The sequence below is a fragment of the Halyomorpha halys genome, unplaced genomic scaffold (assembly GCF_000696795.3).
Source record: "Halyomorpha halys isolate HHAL.00 unplaced genomic scaffold, Hhal_1.1 Scaffold1766.1, whole genome shotgun sequence".
Taxonomy (NCBI): domain Eukaryota; kingdom Metazoa; phylum Arthropoda; class Insecta; order Hemiptera; family Pentatomidae; genus Halyomorpha; species Halyomorpha halys.
Genome location: NW_027109623.1, coordinates 137,930 through 154,879, shown reverse-complemented (window position 1 = coordinate 154,879; position 16,950 = coordinate 137,930). Strand labels below are relative to the sequence as shown.

The 16,950-nt window shown below is 29.1% G+C and overlaps 2 protein-coding genes across 2 annotated transcripts in view; both read left to right on the top strand.

Moving 5' to 3' along the window:
• The window catches only part of LOC106690597 (zinc finger protein 367), an 11,049-nt gene extending 8,553 nt beyond the window's left edge, over positions 1-2,496 (top strand). The window contains exon 5 of the mRNA XM_014436081.3: positions 6-2,496. Within this exon, the coding sequence (XP_014291567.1) occupies positions 6-339 (334 nt within the window). The 3' untranslated portion in view covers positions 340-2,496. The remainder of the gene's footprint in view (positions 1-5) is intronic.
• A 4,900-nt stretch (positions 2,497-7,396) lies between these two features.
• LOC106690599 (apolipoprotein D) overlaps positions 7,397-16,950 on the top strand; it is a 17,107-nt gene continuing 7,553 nt past the window's right edge. The window contains exons 1-2 of the mRNA XM_014436083.2: positions 7,397-7,458; positions 15,679-15,811. Coding sequence (XP_014291569.1) covers positions 15,692-15,811 — 120 coding nt within the window. The 5' untranslated portion in view covers positions 7,397-7,458; positions 15,679-15,691. The remainder of the gene's footprint in view (positions 7,459-15,678; positions 15,812-16,950) is intronic.

The window sequence follows — 16,950 nt, the reverse complement described above, 5'->3', positions numbered from 1 at the left end:
TTTAGGTGGCTGAGGATAGCCAGTAGAGAACAAGAAAGCCTGGCCAACTTGAATAGACCTACAGTTTTAAGACACGCTGGTTGCTTATCCCCACCACCATCTGCTAACAATACCCTCCAGTGGTTATGTTCCCCTACCTGGGCAACATCAACTCCAATACGCGATTGTGGGCCACCAACACCTCCACATTCTGCCGAGAGGCACATCAAAATTGAAGAAGAAGTACAAGAGGTGCTTGCTGTTCCCCTCCCAAATGACAGCTTCAATTCCAGTTTTGAAATTCATAATCATATGGAATCATTTAATGAGCAAGTTTTCAATATTGAGTATGCTGCTTAAATTTTAAAATTGTCAATATTATTAATTTGTTTGTTATTGTTTTAGTCCATTAATATTATATTTAAACATGGATTATAGAATACATAGATCAGGCACTCCTCAGAATTTTAATTATTTGACTTTTACAACTCAAAGTACAGCCCTGTACTAATACTTCCTATGTCTAAATATTCCAAATAGTTTCAAGCTAAAATTCATTGAAGTGACACGTTTCAAAGGATTTCTTCAAATGCTATTTCAAAAAAAGGATCCCTAAGTACTCTGAGGGTTAATAAAGTTAACTAGATAATAAAGAGTGGGGGAAAACCTCACCCTTGTAGTCCCTCTCTATGTATTCTATACTCAATGAATTCAAAAGCCAAGGTGACACAATTACATTACCTTGTCTTTTGAATTTTATAGAGGCAAAAGCATAAGCACTAAACATTCTTTTAACCTATTGTTACACGCCAGATTATTCATTTGTAATTTTACTATCTATAATGATCTGGTATTATAATTGTAATTACTTTGGTTTTATGAAAATATGATAGTTTCTGATTTCTTTCTAATAGCCGCTTACATTATTATTGTTATTTCTGGATTTATCATGTTATTTCTTGACAAAATGGTTCTTCAAGGACCAGATTCTACTTACTAACTGGAAATTGTAAATGCCTTGATTTATTGTAGTATAAATTAAATTATTAATTTAGTTTGTTTTCCTAACATTATATTCGTAGATATATCAGAATGCATACACTAAGTTTTTCAGTTATTTGAACAAAAGAAATCTTAAAGGTTTTTGACATCACTATTGGGTGCTTTTTCGATTTTTTTATTGGTTGATGGCTTCCTGGTATTTTTAATTTTTTCTACTATATGTTAAGTATGGTAAGTTTTAAATGTTCTAATAATAAAAGTTTTTTTTTGTTTGTTATTGTAGAAGACGATTTGTAATTTTATTTAACACTATATCTTTAATTAGAAGTTATAACAATTTAATTTAATTTAAAAAATGCACTTTAAAACTTTTCTCAAACAATTCTTTAGTTTTTATTTATTGATTAATATTGCAATCTGCCACAAAGTTAAAACTTTTAATTTTCAAATGTGTCTCTTTAAATTACTTATTCAAATTATATTGTTATATGCTGAACGTGCTATACTGATTCACTTCATAATTTTTAAGACTAATATTAAGAAATAATGTCAGTTTTATAATAAGTTCTGTAAAGAATATTTAACATATTTTTATGATACTAATATTATTATAACCAGAAGAATAATATAAAAAAAAAAAAAACTCTGGCAAGAAACGAGAAGTACAAAATATTCATGTATAAAATGTAAATTTTAGTGCAAAACCTTTGTCTATAATATATTACTGTTTGATATAAGTAATTAAGATTTCAAATTTGACAATTTTATAGCATTAATTTGGTATCAAAATTAAATTATTTGTAATGTTATTCTAAATTTATTTATCATTGTTGATTGATCATTGTAATGTTAAACTGTTGTTCCTTTTTTTTTCTTTTTAAACTTTTTGTAATTGTATTTTTGTATGATAAAGTTAAATAATGCTTAAGCTTTGGTAAATCCAGGCTGTAGCAACAACCAAAGATGCCTGATTGAAGAAGAAAAAAAGTAAAGAAATGATATTATAGTTTTATGGTTGTTATTGTATGAGTATTTCATTTTGTTTGTTTTTTTAACTGTGATAGAACAAAGAATCTCGAGTAATCATCACAGTTTATTTGATGTGGTCAAATGTTGTTATCCAAATCTTTACGACTTGGAAAGTCTTTGAGATATACACCTATTTCGAATGAATAGGTATTGAAGTATTTTTATGGGTTCTAGTCCCAAGTTATGTTTTAAGTCAGAGAAAAATGTTTTGAAAAAACAAGGTCTGTTCTAAGAACCAATTCTGATGGTCTGAAAACTGTACAAAGCATGCGTGCAGTATACAGTTTGCGGACCGTCAGAAGTGGTTCTTGGAACAGATTTATTATGTACAAATTGTATAGGTTAAAAAAAAGAGTATATGTGAGATTAAGAGATTTATCTTTGTAAATTAATAAATTAATTATGAATGCGCTTTATTTACTGTCTAACTTTGTATATTTTTTATTAATTGTATTTGTGAATCCAAGCACAATAAAATATATTATGCACAAAGATTTTATTAAAATTACCCAATTTATTTGTATTGAGTTCATTACTAATTATTTTCTTGATTACAACAGCTTTATTGAATCAAGTTTATGCTGGTTCATTTATTCATTTCAGAGATGAGAGCTTTAAAAAAAAATTAAGCTCCAATTTTTTTTCTCCTATCTTTTTTTTGTTAATAGAGGATGGAACTCGAGGCAATAGTGAGTGGAAACAGTCTGGCAAAGTAAGCCTTTATATCACATCAACACTTGATGGCTATCTAGAGGTTAGCACTGCCTAGTAGCGAAATGATCCTCAATGGTTTTGGAGGAAAATTAAATGATGCATTTTATATTTAATTTTTGTAAGCAGAATATTGTATGGTGTAAAACGATGTTTAAATAAATTAGTATTTCTATATTGTAGATGACAATGGGGTAATCAATAAAGATGTGAGCTTATGTTTAATTGTTGTTGATAAAAAACTTAATAAGTAGGGATAGAAAATTTTTTTCTTATAATAGTTCTATAAATTGTAAAAAAAAAAAAATTAATAGAGATAAATAAAATAATTTATTCACATGAAACAGAAAATGATTGCCTGAAAGAAAAGGTCTATGTTTTGAAAAATAATGTTAATTATTTCTAATTCCTTCCTAGAATTGAACCTTCAATAATATAGCTGTTAAAACATAATTAAACTTTTAGGTAAGGTGTGTTAATAAAACAACCTACAGAAGCATACCTGATTTCCTGTGAATTAAAATTCTTGACAACTTGAAGGATAAAAAAAAAGAAGTGGAAGAAGAGTAACTAAATGCAGTTGTGGTCAAGAAAATAACTCATCTCAACACTTTCAAATCGTGCCCAGATTTGGCATGTGTGATCAGTGCAGCCTCTAGTTTTGATTTCTTTTTACTTATGAGTCTAACACACCGACTGGAAATGAAATGATATCAATTATAAAACAATCACTTAACTATTTAAGATTTTGAAGTCATATTTATACCAATTTAGACAATTGTTTTGATTCTAATAATAAATAGGCATGGTATAGTAAACTTAAAATAAATGATAGTAACACATAATTTTTTTGTTTCTCTATTTTCATAATTTTTTCATCCTTTTTTTTAATTAGTTTTTCCCCATTATTTATCCATCTAAATAAAATTTTATCCTTTAAACCCAATACATATTCCCTTTATATTTTCCCTCTATAACAAAAATTATGAGAAGATTGTTGACCCTGTATAATATATATGAGGAGAAGATGGTTAGTGGTGCTCTAATATGCTATTTGTTTAATTAATATAACAGTCAGGCAGTCTGCTGATTGTCAGTTTTGTATTTGACAGGTGCGGATATAAATAAAAAATAAAAAAAAAAAAAGTATCTCACGATTTTGATATAAACATTTTTATTTATAAAAACAGATTAAAAGTTATCTTTTTATATGTTATACTTTTATTACTAAACTTAATTTTTTTATTTATTTATTTATTGATATTTACAACTGTATAAAAAATACAACAAGTAAATTTGATCATAATGATATGATACAGGATGTAGAGAAACTACCCAGTAGTAGAACTCTAAAAACAGTTTACAATATAAGGTCAGGAGGCCATCTTCTTTTCAGGCACCTCCGAGGATTGCCAGGAATGGAAGAGGAAGCAAGGTTAGAAACTAGTGGGTTTGGGTGGTTAGGGAGTTTAAACTTAATTTATAATAAATAAACTTTATTTATTCATTTTATTTCATCTGCAACTAAACATTTTTTTTTTATTCAATCCACAGAGAAGGTGATGTTTACCTAGTTATCTGCAGGTGACTTATCTATTTTAACCATGGTGGGGGGTCAAGTTTTTTATTTTGTGGGACCGCCACTGAATGAAAAAAGTCAACGCCCCAGGATTCGAATCGGTGCCGCCCGCAGAGCTCAGAACGATAGACCTAGGCTTGAGCATCTAAGCTACGGACGCCCCAAAACCATAATTTTAAAATCAGTTTTTGTTTTCTTAACGCGAGGCTGCTGTAAGTGAAAGACTCGGTGTGGCCGCACTGATCACACACGCCAAATCCGGGCACGATTTGAATTGTTGAGATAAATTATTTCCTTAACCTCAACTGCGTTTAGTTACTCTTCTTCCACTTCTTTTTTTCATCCTTCAAGTTGTCAAGAATTTTAATTCACAGGAAATTGGTTATGCTTCTGTAGGTTGTTTTATTGACACGCCTTACCCATTAGAGTTTTTATTTATTTTTTGTCTTAGCGTGCCAAAACGTTTAATTATTTTTTAACACCTATATTATTGAAGGTTCGATTCTAGGAAGGAATTAGAAATAATTAACATTATTTTTCAAAACATAGACCTTTTCTTTCAGGCAATCATTTTCTGTTTCATGTGAATAAATTATTTTATTTATTTCTATTTTTTTTTTTTTTTTTAGAATTTTTTGAACTATTATAAAAAAAAAAAAAAAAAGATAATTTATATCCCTACTTATTAAGTTTTTTATCAATAATAATTAAACATTAGCTCACATCTTTATTGATTACCATTGTCACCTACTATATAGAAACACTAATTTACTTGAACGTCGTTTTACACCATATAATGTGCTGCTTACAAAAAATAAATATAACATGCACCATTTAGTCTTCCCGCCTTATAAGGTTTTGTTTCCTTATACATGTATTTCGAAAAACTTCATTTTTTAAAATTATGTTGAAACAAAAATGAAATTCACACCCCAAGTGATACTACAAACTAAAATAGTTTGATAATACCAATTAAAAACTTCAATACCTAACTCCAAGGTCCAATACCGATATTATCCACTCATTCGAATACTCCCCTTCATATAATTTATTAAAATACTGAGAACACAAACATTTATCTGATAGTAGTTTTAAAACAATACTCAGCGCAAATGTGTGGACGGAGCACAAGCTTGTTTAAATACTCTTTAATTTGTGCAGACCGAATAGGTCGGCTACATTTTGACCAACTTGTGACAGCCAAATCAAATAACCCATCTACAAGCTTGCACATTCGTAATTCGCACTAGTTTGGCAAAAATGTAGCAGCATTTTAATAGTTCCCAACAATCTTGACCGGTTTTAAGATTCTTTGGTACTGAAAGCTTGTCTAGAGCATTTAAAATTTGGGCACCAAATGTGATAATTGGTTATGTAGATAGAATTTTTAGGCTGTGTATTAGATTTTTTATAATATACAACCTACATTGCTTATATTTATGCTTCTTTTCATTTCCCTTATCATTATTTTGTTTATTGTTATACTGAAAATAGATTACTGGATGTAATAGCCGAAAAATTTAAAACAAGCGTGTGGAATTAGGCATTTGGTGCTTCTTTTGTTTACCAACTATTTCTACAAGTCTTCGATTTGCAGCAAGTGGGAATCGTGTATATCCACCATTAGAATAAAGCAGCCGTCCCTTTTCTGTTTATGTATCGATCTAAAAATCTATTAAAATAAACCTAAGGGGATTTCTTTAAAACCTTTAATGCTTTAAAACCTGATAAAAGAATTTGATGCTTCTTTTTATGTTCCTACCACTATAAACTGTCTTGAAAAACCGAAAAGTAAGACTTAATAATTTGTTTTTACCAGCTCTCTATGAGTTTTTATTCTATTAAGAAAATCACTACTAGAAAACAAACTAAATTTTTATAATATATTTATAAATAATTGACCCTATAATTTAAAATTATGAAGAATATAGTCAGGAGTGCGGTCAGAAGAGAACAAAAATAGTTAACAACTATTTATTAACCTATGTTTTGCCCCACTTTGTAGAGCTTCATCCACCATCCATGACCAAAGCTCTAAGTTTGAACATCCCTCATGAAGCTCTACAAAGTGGAGCGAAACGTCGGCAATAAGTTCTCTTTTTACCGCACACCTGACCATCTTCTTCATAATTTAAAGTCATAATACTTTAAAGTTGAAGGTATGTTGATTTAACTTTGAGTGCATGAATTTTCCAGCAATTGAATTTTTTGCGTAATCGAGTTAACAGAAAATCGATCGTGAGCTATCGACTTTTTTATGAGGCATGTGTAAGGAACAAAAATTGTTAACAGATTAACTCACTTCAGTTACAAGGCTCACAAGTGTAATAAACTCACTGAGCAATGTACACAATGACATTATGTGTGCACCTGCCAATATAAACTAGAGTAGGCATCATCTTACCCAGAAATAAGATTCATGTGAAACTTCAAGTTGCAGTGTCCTGAATCGGGAAACTTATCGAGTTATTCTAGTTATAGACTTAAGACTGTATTTCATTTGAGAAATAGCAGATAAAACTACTGGTAACTATGAGACTTGAAATTCTAACCAGCAGAAGTAGTAAGAGTGGGGGGGGGGGACATTTTGATGAGTTAGTTATTAAACTTGAAGAACGATGGTTCAACGATGTTTTTCACAAAGTTCCTCCTTCGGAGTTTCGTCCGGTTGTAAGGCTCAATTACCATGTTAGTTGGTATAAACGTCAGTGGTCCAGAGACCTTATAGCTCATCAAGTTTTGTTCGATAATTAATTCATTTTATAATTCGAAAATTCTACACATCATATCAAATAATTTTCAAGAAATTTAAGAGAGATTGAAGAAATCAAACACAAACCAACCGCTTATTCCGCAGAGGAAGACTAAATTTTACTAAATAAAGAATTTTTGTTTTTCTGAATAGATTTATTTTATTTAGTATAAATTCTAGGAATGGATGTATATATTTTTTTTATTTGAAACCTGCTCCGTTGATGGGTTATCAACCTCTTTCACTTCCCAGAACGGGTGACTAAGACTCCTGAGTAACCAGGGAAGGTTCAAAATGACGTCACACCCGCCCCATCGATTTACCAAGAATCGATTCTTGACGGGTATAATACATCGAATGAGGAGCGCCGAGCTCAGTTAAGGCTTGGCAACCGACTTGTTTTCAGGTATGTTGTGTGTTTTCTTTTCTTCTCTAGAGTCAGTATACAATAGATTATATGTTATATATCATTTTTCTGTAATATTTATTTGTTGAAATGTAACTATATTGTATTTTTGTATTATTATAAAATTCCTTTGGAAAATATTAGAGTTCCTGTCAAAATAATAGCATTTTAGAATAGATAAACAAAACCGAAATTTCGTTAATAGTAATTTGCATATGTTGATAAAATATATATTAAAGTTCAATTTTACGGGGTAATCACCAAAAGTATAGAGATATCTGTAAATAATCAAAATATTTTCATTGCATTAATTAATTCAGGCCATAATTAATTAAAGCTTTTGATTTCGAAACAGTTCTCATAAGAGATTTTAAAAAACTTATATATTTCTTAGGTCCCATCGATCTCTAAAATTAAACTATTTTCAATAAAATATTAGATTTTTAAGAATCCCATGAGATTTTTAAAATTTTTTAAAGGAAAAATAGACAGCTAAGTAAACCGATCTAATGCAAAGCAGTTTTTTTCTCTTGGGGAGAAAAAGTTTAGAGATGGTTATATGGTTTTTGTTTCCTAATATATTTTTTATAAAATCGATTGTTTCTCGTAATCTTGTAATTTATTTTTCTGTTTACTTAAATATTTCTACAAATCATATTCTTTCTGTGAAAAGTTTCTTGTATTTAGTTAAATATATGTTATTAAAAAAAAAAATCTTGAAAAACTATGAAATTAAAACTACAAAGTATTAAAATTACAACGTTTCAACTTTTTCTTTAAAACATACTTAATAATATTAGTTTTTTTAGTTTAGTATGACATGAACATTAAAGAATCTATTGTGGTAGGTGTGGGGAGGCGTTTCGACACTGTCTTAGGAAATGCAGTTCTAGAAAAAATGATTTTTAAATATATATAGATGATATAATAATTATTAAATTATGTTGTGAAACAATAACATTTACTGATTTTATTACTACAATATCATGTTGTTTTATTTTTATCATTACAAACTGATAAACTTGAATACAAAAGTATTGATAAGGAAGAAGTAAAATCAGGATAAGGGGTTATCAGAATTATCGTCTCATGATTTTATATTTTCAAAACATTATCATTGCTTTAGTTGAAATGTTTATATAACAGTTTAGGGCATTGGCTCATTGTTGATTGTCGACCATGAAATATTTGGTAGATAAGAACAAATAATATTTCAAAGCTTGTTTAATATTCTGACGTTAAAGTCTCCAGCTAACTTGAATTCTTTTGTGCTTTTGAGAAAATATCTTTCATAATAATTTAAATCTGAATTTTACTTTGACTTTCTAAGCGGCCATTATTAATGATTAATAACAATATTTATCGAACATTTTGTTTACTTTTTAACTATTTTAAGTAGTTTTTGATAGTTTTTAATGGATTTAAATAACTTATACTATGGTCAATTTGTGGACTTGAACTTTGTGTGTAATTTCTTGCTATTGCATTCCTCCTTGAACTTGACATTTTCTCATGTGACAGGGTCACATTGTTGTGTTATATTAATATCAGTGAGTATCGTCTCACAGTATAAAAGAACAATCTCGCACGCCTTTTTGCTTAGAAAACCCGAACAGAAGTGTATAAAATACAATTATTTTCCATTTTACACATTTAAATCATGAACAAATATGTTCAAGCAAAAATGAAACTTTTTCGCGTTAATTGTGTAAATCATTTTAGTTGTCAATGCAGTCCAGGAAGAATATTATGACTTGATGATGTTTCTTTTTTTTCACATAATTCTATTGCCCCTCCTCGTTGTATCCTTTCCTATTTTACTGGTTCGCAAATATCCCACATAACTTAGCATAATTAGTTTTACTCCCAATTTCGGGACTTTCACTCGATAGTAGATGTGAAAGCAAATTTATAAATAGTTATAACATGCGGGTTTCCCATTTTTAAATGACGTGATATTTGAATATATTCCATTTTTATTTAACGGTGAATGGAAAACGATGTGTTGAGGTTTGAACCATAATTGTTTTGTCTAGCTGATATGGAATTTCTTAGAACTGATTAACAGATAGCTTCTATACCAATGCATGATGAGAAGATATAGTTTGTTATTATCTTCTAATAATGACTTATTCATTGTTATTATTATTAAATATTGTATTATAAATATATTAAATATAGTATTGTAAGTTTATCGTATAATCTTCACTTGGCAAATTATTACCTCCTTCACAACTGATGTAACTTATTAACTTTATTTCTTTTAATTTCAGTTAGTTAAAACGTTAACAGAGGTTCCTTGAGTTAAAAAAAAAATTCCTATGTCTGTAAGAGCTTTCGTTTTAAATTATTGCATGCTTTTTAGTTATAGCGTAGATCAGGGCTGTTTAACTTTATACACATGTTCTGTGCATTGTCTGGGGTTGAAAAATACAAATGCAAAGGGAAAGGAATAACTTACTCTGGTTATTAAATTATTTAAATTGCCAGTTTATTGAACCACTAGTCTGAAATGACCTGTTGTACAACACCTGTTGTACATCTTGCGTCCAAAGACACTACAGTCAAAGATCAATTTGAAATAATTTTTTGTTTATTTATGTTTTTTGTTGACCGCACCCCCCAACCATCTTCTCCAATCATTAATTAAAAGATGCATTTCATTGCTACTCACTGGCATTTAATCATATGCTATATCATTCCCGCATTGTAACAAGAACTGAGATGATTTAATGAATATATGTTTTATTATTTGTGGAAGAAGTTAATTTAATTGAAAAAAAGGTTCAATGCATCCATTTCCAACTTCCCCAAGAGCGATTAACCTGATAAATTTGCAGGCATAGTTGTTTCTTTATTATTATTCTTTACTGTATTATCAATTATTATTAATATTAAGAATTAAAAAAATAATATTAATTTTACATCAGATTAAAAAAAAAAAAATGTTTCTACATTCGGTTATTTTGTTTTACTTCATTCTACTTTTACCTTTTTTTTTCTTTAATAATTTATTTAATTTACCCGGCATTTTCTAGACCATTGCGTTAATTTTAAAGAGGATGATCCAATGGTTATAAGAATATAAACAATAAAATACTTACTTTTCAATATTTCTCATTTTAGTTCTATCCAAGAAAATTAAATATAATAAAATATATTTAATCATGTTTATTAATTCACTGAATATATAAACAGGCAAGTTAATTGTATATTATTCCTGTTTATTATTATTACTAACGATTGATTATTGAGAAGAAGTCTATAAAAAGCATATAAACTTCTAATAAATATTTTAACAAAATAATTTAATTTAATTTTTAACACAAAATTTCAAATAAATATTTTGACAAAATAATATCTTACATCTTATTCACTTTAATACAAAACTTGAATTTTCCCCTGTAAAGCAATCGTTATAGGTCTGCATTTTCAATAAAAATCCGACTTATCTACATGAGATTCATAAATTTTGATGCGTCAAAAACAGTAAGTAGTAAAGAAGCTTTTTAAAACCAGTGCTGCTTAGATTTGAAGTTTTTGGATGGTATCAAGTTAGAAACGTTTTACTTGACAATTACTTGAGACACTGGCTTGACGCTTGGACGTTGTTAACAAGCAGCAACAAGGACTCTAAACGAACTGATTCATCTCTTCCTGTGTTAGTCTCTAATCTCTGTGGCCTCTGAATCGTCTGTTAAATGTTTAATTTGTTACAGTCATTTATTGCTGACACGAAAGCTAATAATATAATAGAAATCCCAAGTAAACATATGATTAGTAGCTTCTGGTTGTTATTACCTCCGGATACTGTGTAATGACAGACTTTAGTTTCAAAAGTTCCTTCCTTACACACGAACTAAAATGATAGCGGATTGCCGGGAAGGTTTTATATTGTGTCTTCATTAAAACTGTGTGAGGTTTTTAATAATTGTTTCAATTATATTTTCCTTCAGTCCTATGAATATCATTTAGTCATTAAAAGTAATTACCACGTCTAAAAATAACTAGAACTTATACTTTCATTTAATGATAAAAATTAATTAACGTATAATTAGCGCTTATTACGGTACAGGAGGAATAATCGTTTTGGAATCTATGGTATTATAGATTTTAGATCCTACAGACTAGGAAACAAATCTATATGAAAAAAAGTTTATATATTTATTTTGAAAAATTTTTTCTTGACTGCTGTAGATAAATATTTTTGTGGGTCTTAAGGATCAGTTAATAATACAACTTTATTTAGGCTATGTTTTTACTAAATTGTTTGCATAGTCATGCCTTACAATAAAAACAAACATTTTTTTAGAACAGATACTTTCTTCAATTAAATACTATAAAACTACACGTACATAGTATAACTTAAGATTAATAAATATTACAATTAAAACATTACTTTTAATTGTTTATTACAGTATATTTTACTTTGTTGTGATCCAACTAATTCGAGCTTTGTGCCAGAACTGAATAGGTTCTGAAATGGATAGAGTTTGCTTTGGTTTTTCCAACTTATTATCTTCCAACTTATTGGTAATTGACTGATCCTCAGGTCACCCAAAAGTATATTTATAATGATACAAAGGGCTATGGTACAATAGTTTTTCAAGCAATAAATAAGCATTACACTGTTAAGAAATAAATTTAAAAAAAAAAATGTAATCACTCTCGGAAATATTGTCATATATTTTCAGTTTATGGTGGCATAAATAAGTATTTAACAAGAAATGTGATTTTTGTTGAGAATAGATTTTTTTTATTTGTTCCATTTATAGATTATCAGGAAATCAGTCAGTGACGGAAGTCGGAACGTCATTTTGAGTTTTGCTATACAAACCGGACTTGTGGGCCCTTCCTAGAGCTAAAATAGATAAAAGGAGAATTCATAAAAATAGGTAATAAAGGGAAAGGAAATTAAAATAACAAAAGCAAAAGTTGAAAAATAAGCAATAATTAAAAGTGAAAAGTAAAATTATAAAACACAATTATTAAAAGTAACAAGATTAATGAATTGAAGCTTTTGGATGTAAAACATGGTAACTGCATTTTTTTTATTGAACGTTTAGGCATCAACGGATTATTTCAAGGTGATTACAAATTGTTGAAATAATTTTAAGGAAATTTGTTTTTTAAAGAGAATAATGTTAATATTAAATTATGGTAAGTTACTTTTAATTGATAACATTGAAATTAAAAAATGATTTAACACTAAAAGTTTTTCTGTTACAATGTTTTACGACCGAATTAAAAAAAAAAAAATAATAGTAATTGAAACTGTATGAGATTTTTAATAATTGTATCAATTATATTCTTATGTTTTATGAATATCATTGAGTCGTTAAAAGTAATTACCACGTCTAAGAATAATTAGAAATTATTTTTCCGTTTAATGATAAACATTAATTAACATATAATTAGCACTTATTACGGTATAGGAGGAATAATCATTTTATATATTTTGGGATTTATGGTATTATCGATTATGAAAATGTTTTACGACCGAATTAAAAAAAAATAATAGTAAGAATGATGAGAAGAGAGAAATTAAATCTATCACTATCTTTGAGTGTTCTTAAAGTCGGACATGGCATGAAGTCGTCCGTGGCTACCAAGAAGGGATATAGGCGAGTAGTTTTTTGTTAGGAAAGGATTAAAGCCCTACTTGAACCTTTTGAATGTTGGGCCAGTTTTTTGTTGTAGTCATCTGTCTACGCATATGTTTAAAGTCTTAGTCCTCTTTAACTCCCTCCCCCCTTTTAAACTTTTAAAGTGTCTGTAGAATCCGGTGTATATTCGTTTATCTTGTAATATTTTATATGTTGGGTGATTATGTTATATAAGTAATTAGATTAATTATTTTTTATATATGCTTGTTTGAGAGTGGTTTAGTTTATTCTTAATTTAAAACAATTTTGATCCTTTTTTTCCTCTCAACTTTTATTCTTTGAAATTTCTCCAACGCTTCTGCCCCCTCAGGCCATTTTCAAGGATACCACCTAGAAAATGTTTTTTTATTTTTATATAACAATTACATTATTTCCTTCAACTACACACTGATTTCTTAGGCCTTACCTTCAATATTAATGTTATTTCTTTTTTAAATCTTAAAACTACAGGCTAATTGCCCTTGTCACGTCTTTAAAATAAATTAATCATTAAAATAATATCATAATAACTTCATAACATTTTGTTTTTAAATAGATTTCTTACTTGCATAACTTTTTCTAAAAAAATGTATATCTTAGATTTAAAATTTTTTTACAAATCACTTTCCTTCCTTCACTTACATTTACAACTTAAAAACAGAACCTACCTTCAACAGGTTAGGACTCTGTTATCACCTTATCATATAACAATTTTTTTTATCGTTAATTTACATTTTTAATATAAGTTAATTAACATTCACTTTTAATTATTTTGCTTATAACACAACATTTTTTTATATATATTTAAAATCCATAATTAATTTATTCTTATTTTATGTGTATTTTTTTTAAATGATTTATTATAATTAGCCTGCAATTTTAAGATTTAAAAAAGAAATGACATCAATATTGAAGGTAGGGCCAAAGAAATCAGTGTGTTGTTGAAGGAAATAATGTAATTGTTATATAAAAATAAAAAAAGCTTTTTGTAGGTGGTATCCTAATGGTTTTTGTATCCTAATGGCCTGAGGGCCGAAACGTTGGAGAAATTTTAAAGAATAAAAGTTGAGAGGAAAAAAGGATCGAAAATTGTTTTAAATTAAGAATTATATAAGTAAGTTTAGTGGTAGGTGTTAGAATTCAGGGCCTAAAAAACGCTTTTGGGAATACTGAACGAAGCCGGAAGTAATTATTGCGCATTCGTTTTACTATTATTTACTAATAATGTAGGCAAATATCAAGAGCTTTAATAAACATCTACGCTTATTAAACAAATTCCACAATATTTTAATTGAATCATATCATTTATCAGTTTAAATAAAACTCAAAAGTAACAAAAAATGGACAACTAGATAATCAAATAACCGAATCTGGTTAGAACAGTTGAAGTAAATTTACCTCCGACATTATCACTTGGTGGCAAAAAGGTTCCGGCATTCTTTATATCCCCAGGAGCCAACAAATCGATGCTGAGACCTTGATGACTTCAAAGAAAATTTCACTTTTCTGTCCTAGTCAGGGATTCGCCACAGTGCGTCATGGAGGTAGGAATTTCCAATTCGGTAGCTTATCGTATTCTACAGGAATAGTGCGATGAGTAAAAAAAAACAAAACAGAAATAAACAAAAAATTATTTCGGCCTGAATTTCAGGTCTCCATCAGAGAACTTCGACAGATTCTGACTAAACTAGAAGTAGGTGTACTAACTAACTTAGAACTAGGTGCTAACTACAAGTAGGATTGTTATCTTTAAAATTTCGGTCCGAAAATTTTACGTAATGATGTATTTTCAAAAACCTTAAGTCTCTGTTCTTTCATTAGTGTGAGAGGCCACGTTTAACATGCGTAAAGAGCCGTACGAAGGATAATTGTTTTGTACATTTAAGTTTAAGTTAACTTTTAAGTTTTTTGAACAGAATTCGCGAGCTGACCAATTGAAAAATAGCAAGCAAACCTCGCTTTTATTTCCTCATCGTTTTTTCTTATTATCATAGAACCTAAATACTTAAGCTTACTTGTTGAAATGTATTTCCTCCTATATCTATATCACCTAAATTGCACCAATTTCTATTCCAAACCATATATTTTGTTTTAGCTTTATTTATTTCGATATCTAGTTCCTTACTAGAGTTTATCAACGTAGTTGTATATAGTTTTATAGTCTCCTTGTTCTCATCTAATAATACTAAATCAGCATATCCAAGAACTGGTATATCACCACCTAAAATTAAACCCTTTTCGGTATTGCAACACATTTCTAATAACGAGTGCAAGATTGAATAACATAGGTGGTAATGAATCGCCTTGTTATAAAACCGACGGAACCTTTACCTCTCAAAATAATGATAACCAAATCGTAACTTATTAAACCTTTCGGCCATGCTCATCTGTACTAGATTTACTAACTAATTAAACGTAAGCACCATAATTCGTAGGCACCATTATTTTTACTTCATTTGTTAAAAAAAAAAAAAATTAATTAATGTATAATTGTTTTTCCTTTAACACTAAGCATTTCCATGTTTGACTTCATCATCTTTAGACAAATTTTTAAACTTGAATATGATTGTTGCAGATCCTACAAGACAATGAGGGCTACGTACTCCTTCCTCTTAACAGCTGCACTTATTGCAGTGGCTGCAGCCCACACCTACCATCTTGGCAACTGCCCCATTGTGGAGCCTATGTCTGGCTTTCAGATGTCGAAGGTAATTTCATAATGAGATAATAATAAAAGTAATTTAGATGTCTATGTATAATAATATAATAATAATAAATATGAACCCCTACGACCCATGAAGGATCATAGGTTCAGTACTTTTTAAGGAAGCACTGTTTTTAGAACAACGGGTACCCACTATTGGGATATACAACTGTACATAAAATAGAACAACTAAATTTGAAGTAAGATCATAATGGTATGATACAGGCATTTAGAGAAACTACCCTTTGTTAGCACTCTAAAAACATTTTTACAATATAAGGTCTCGAGGTCATGTTCTTTTCAGGCGCCTCAGAGGATTGTCAGGAATGAAACAGGAAGCAATATTAGAAACTAATGGGTTTGAGTGATTAGGGAGTTTATAATGGAAGGATTGGTATCTGGTTCGGGCTAGAATAGGAAGTTCGGTAACATAAGGTACATTAAGGTTTTTATAGATGATTTCATTTGTGACAAAGTCAGGAGCATTGAGGATTTTACAAAGGATTTTGGATTGTAAGGATTGGATACGAGAGGAATTCGAAGGTTTAGTGGAGCCCCAAATCTCAATTCCATATGTTCAGATTGGCCTTATTACAGTCATGTTGATCAGTCTTTTGTAATGAATTAGAAGTTTAGACCGTTTGTCTAGTAAGTGCTGTAATAGTCGAAATCGACTTGCAGTTTCCTGTCTTTTCATTCTTATGTGAGGATTCCAAGTTAATCGTTTGTCCAGATGTAGAAAATATGTATTTCTGTAAAGAATGATTCTATCTGTATATTTAATTGTTACAATCCGATAAATAAAGATTATAAATACAATATTAAAATTAATAATTGGCCTAAAGCCACGAATTCAGTTCTAATGCCTCTTTTATCTATGAGATAACTTAAACACAGATATAGAAACACTGGTTTTGAAAGAACTTCCCGCTGATAAATACGTCAGGAAGCTGAAGGTTGCCGACAAACACGCAGCAGAATAATAATTGACTAATTCTCTAATGATTCATTTTGTTTTCGTTTATATCGATATTATCTTGTTGAGGAAGATAATACTGTATAAAATTTGGACAGCCATTTTTTTGCTACAGTTTCAAGTCACATTATGACATTTTGATTTTAAAAAAATAAAATAAAATAAAA